Source organism: Pezoporus wallicus, unplaced genomic scaffold (genome assembly GCF_028554395.1).
Source record: "Pezoporus wallicus isolate ANWC-B61680 ecotype Strahan unplaced genomic scaffold, APGP_CSIRO_Pwel_v1 contig_11466, whole genome shotgun sequence".
In the NCBI taxonomy this organism is placed as follows: domain Eukaryota; kingdom Metazoa; phylum Chordata; class Aves; order Psittaciformes; family Psittacidae; genus Pezoporus; species Pezoporus wallicus.
Window position 1 is genome coordinate 1 of NW_026638714.1, and position 4,158 is coordinate 4,158.

At 67.5% G+C, this 4,158-nt stretch overlaps 1 protein-coding gene across 1 annotated transcript; it reads right to left on the reverse strand.

Moving 5' to 3' along the window:
• Positions 1–513: 513 nt before the first annotated feature.
• ECM1 (extracellular matrix protein 1) lies at positions 514–4,153 on the reverse strand (the record flags this gene model as incomplete). Its single annotated transcript, XM_057412117.1, is given in 6 exon segments — positions 514–619; positions 621–694; positions 783–867; positions 1,698–1,918; positions 3,409–3,771; positions 3,878–4,153. Coding segments are annotated over 6 exon segments (1,125 nt in total), but the record flags the coding sequence as incomplete, so codon positions are not given.
• Between the last annotated feature and the right edge of the window lie 5 nt (positions 4,154–4,158).

Sequence of the window (4,158 nt, forward strand, 5' to 3'; positions counted from 1 at the left end):
CCCCCATCCACCCCATAGGAACACTGATGGACCCCCATCCACCCCATGGGGACACTGATGCCCATTGACCCCCATACACCCCATAGGGACACTGATGCCCATTGACCCCCATCCACCCCATAGGAACACAGATGCCCATTGACCCCCATCCACCCCATAGGAACACAGATGCCCATTGACCCCATCCACCCCATAGGAACATGGATGCACAGGGACCCCCATGGGGCACTGATGCGCATTGACCCCCATGCACCCCATAGGAACACTGATGCCCCTTGACCCCCATCCACCCCATAGGGACACTGATGCCCATTGACCCCCATCCACCCCACAGGGACACTGATGCCCATTGACCCCCATCCACCCCATAGGGACAAGCATGCACGGGGACCCCCATCCGCCCCATAGGGACACTGATGCCCATTGACCCCCATCCACCCCATAGGGACACAGATGCCGAAGCGTGTGTGGGGGGTGCAGCACCTTTATTGTCCCCTATCCCCGGGTTGGGGGTCACTCCTCGTGCCCACGGGGCGGGGGGGGCACCGCCAGCCCCATTGGCACCCGCTCCAGGTAAGCGGAGTTGAAGCAGCGGCGCCGGGCGGCCGCATCCCCCCTCGCAGCAGCGTTTTGGGTCCTTCCAGCCCCCCCTTGCCCCATGGGTGCTGCACAGGGTGGCGATGGTGTGGGTCAGCTGTGGGCAGGAGGGAGGTACCATGGTCAGTTGGGGGGGGGGGGGGGGGGGGGGTTATGGGGGGGGGATTGCCCCATAGGGCACTCACCTGCTCCTCGGTGCAGGCGCGTTGCTCCTGGGGGGGGCGAGGGCAGCAGGAGGTGATGGCCCCCAGGAGCTCTGGGATTGGGCGCCTGCGGGATGGGGGGGAGCAATGGGATGTGGGGCAGGGATGGGATGGGGGGAGCAATGGGATGTGGGGCAGGGATGGGATGGGGGGAGCAATGGGATGTGGGGCAGGGATGGGATGGGGGGGGAGCAATGGGATGTGGGGCAGGGATGGGATGGGGGGGGAGCAATGGTATTTGGGGCAGGGATGGGATGGGGGGGAGCAATGGGATATGGGGCAGGGATGGGATGTAGTGAGGAGCAGTGGGATGTGGGGCAGGGATGGGATGTAGGGAGGAGCAGTGGAATGGCAGGGGCAGGAATGGGATGTGAAGGGGCAGGGATGGGATATGGTGGTTACCAATGGGATGGGGGCACCAATGGGGTGGGGGCTCCGATGGGGATGTGGGGCAGGGATGGGATCACCAATGGGGATGAGGTCGCCGATGGGATGGGATGGGTCAGCAGTGGGATGAGGGCTCCAATGGGATGGGATCATCAATGGGATGGGGGCAGGGATGGGATGGGATGGGGACACCAATGGGGATGGGGTCGCCGATGGGATGGGGGCTTCGATGGGATGGGGGCTCCAATGGGGATGAGGGCTCCAATGGGGATGTGGGGCAGGGATGGGATCACCAATGGGGATGGGGGCTCCGATGAGGATGCGGGGCAGGGATGGGATGGGGGTTCCGATGGGGATGTGGGGCAGGGATGGGATCACCAATGGGATGGGGGCTCCGATGGGGATGTGGGGCAGGGATGGGATCACCAATGGGATGGGGGCTCCGATGGGGATGTGGGGCAGGGATGGGATCCGTGGGGCAGGGATGTTTCGGGGGGTGCCGGTGCCCACCTCTTGCTGAGCAGCCTGGCGGGGCCGCAGAGCGCCCGCAGCAGCGCGGGCCCTGCCCGGCCCAGGCTCACGTTGTGCAGCTCCCGATCGTAGCGCGGCTGCGGGGCCGAGGCCGCGAAGCAGCGGAGCCGGGCGGGGGCCGAGCCCTGCCCGCAGCAGCGCCGCTCCCGGAGCCCCAGCGCCGCCTCCTGCCGGCAGAGCCGCTCCAGCCCCGAGCGCCACTGCGGGAGCGGCGGGGCTGGGACCGGCACCGGTGCCTTTGGGGACCCCCCCCCCCTTCCCGGTGCCGTTTTCCCGGTGTTCGGGGCCCTCCTGGTCCCCGCGGATGCTCGGATCCTCCCCCCCCCCTCCCTTTCCCTCCCTACCCGGAGGCCTGGATCCCCTCTTGGGATGCTTTTGTTCCATCTCTGGGTCCTGCCTGGATCCCTGCACACACCGGGGGACCCCCGTCCTGCGTCCAGCCCCGGACCCTATTCTGGGTATTGGGGTACCCCCGTCCTGCGTCCAGCCCCGGACCCTATTCTGGGTATTGGGGTACCCCCGTCCTGCGTCCAGCCCCGGACCCTATTCTGGGTATTGGGGTAACCCCATCCTGCGTCCAGCCCCGGACCCTATTCTGGGTACCAGGGTACCCCCATCCTGCATCCTGCCCCGGACCCTATTCTGGGTATTGGGGTAACCCCATCCTGCGTCCAGCCCCGGACCCTATTCTGGGTATTGGGGTAACCCCATCCTGCGTCCAGCCCCAGACCCTATTCTGGGTATTGGGGTACCCCCGTCCTGCGTCCTGCCCCGGACCCTATTCTGGGTACCAGGGTACCCCCATCCCGCATCCCTTTGTGCGCTCCTGCATCATTCCTGGCCCCTATTCCAGACCCCAGGGTACCCCCATCCTGCATCCCCATCTCCACTCCTGCATCATTCCGGCATCCGTGAACCCCATTCTAGGTACCAGGGTACCCCCATCCCCATCTCCACTCCTGCATCATTCCTGCATCCCTGGTCCCTATTCCGGATACCAGGGTACCCCCATCCCGCATCCCCATCTCCACTCCTGCATCATTCCTGCATCCCCAGACCCTATTCTAGGTACCAGGATACCCCCATCTGCATCCCCATCTCCACTCCTGCATCCCCAGACCCTATTCCAGGTACCAGGGTACCCCCATCCCGCATCCCCATCTCCTCTCCTGCATCCCCGGCCCCTATTCCGGGTACCAGCGCACCCCCATCCCGCATCCCCATCTCCTCTCCTGCATCATTCCTGCATCCCCAGACCCTATTCTAGGTACCAGGGTACCCCCATCTGCATCCCCATCTCCTCTCCTGCATCCCCAGACCCTATTCTAGCTACCAGGATACCCCCATCTGCATCCCCATCTCTGCTCCTGCATCCCCAGACCCTATTCCGGGTACCAGGATACCCCCATCCCGCATCCCCATCTCCTGCATCCCCAGACCCTATTCCGGGTACCAGGATACCCCCATCTGCATCCCCATCTCCTCTCCTGCATCCCCGGACCCTATTCTAGGTACCAGGATACCCCCATCTGCACCCCCATCTGCATCCCCATCTCCTCTCCTGCATCCCCGGCCCCTATTCCGGGTACCAGCGCACCCCCATCCCTCATCCCCCTCTCCCCCCCTGCACCATTCCCGCACCCCCCTCCCCATCCCACCCCCTCCCCCCACCCCCCCACCCCCCCCTCACCGCCTCGTGCGCGCACTCCACGCTCCCGTTGCTGCAGCAGCGCCCAAAATCCCTCTCCAGGCGCCGGTGGAACCGGGCCAGGGGCTCGGGGGGCCCGGTGGGGCCGGGCCGCAGCCCCCGCAGCGCGCAGATGTTGCCCACGTTGGAGGCCGTGGGTTCCCCGGGGGGGAACGGGACCGGAACCGGGACCAGGACCGGGACCTCCGGGCTCCGCTCGGCCTCGGTCCCGGGAGCAGCGGCGGCGGCGGCGGCTTCGTGGCTGAAGCAGCGCCTCCGGTGCGCGCCCCGCAGGCGGCAGCAATGGAACGGCCGCGTCTTCACCGCGAACTCCGCCGAGCAGAACGCGTCCAGCACCGCGGCCCACTGCGGGGGGAGCGAGCGGTGAGGGTCAGGACCCCCCCCCCCCCAACAACCACGGGTCCGGTACCGGGGATCCCCCCCCCCCAACCCCGTCCCGGTGCCTCCGGACCTCGCGGCGGGCGCAGGGCACGGGAGCATCGCGGTCGCAGCACGAATCCAGGCGGGTGCCGAAGGCTCCGAGCGCCGCCGCCTGGCGCCGGAGGTGCCCGAAGGAGCTCGGGGGCAGAGCGGGGACCGAGGAGAGCGGCGGCGGCGGCGGCGGGGACCGGTGCCGGCAGAGCCGGGTCACGGCGGCGGCTTCGGGCCACGGAGGGGGGAAACCGGGCACGGAGCGGGGCCCCCACGGGGCAGCGGTGGCGGAGGAGGAGGAGGAGGAGGAGGAGGAGGCCG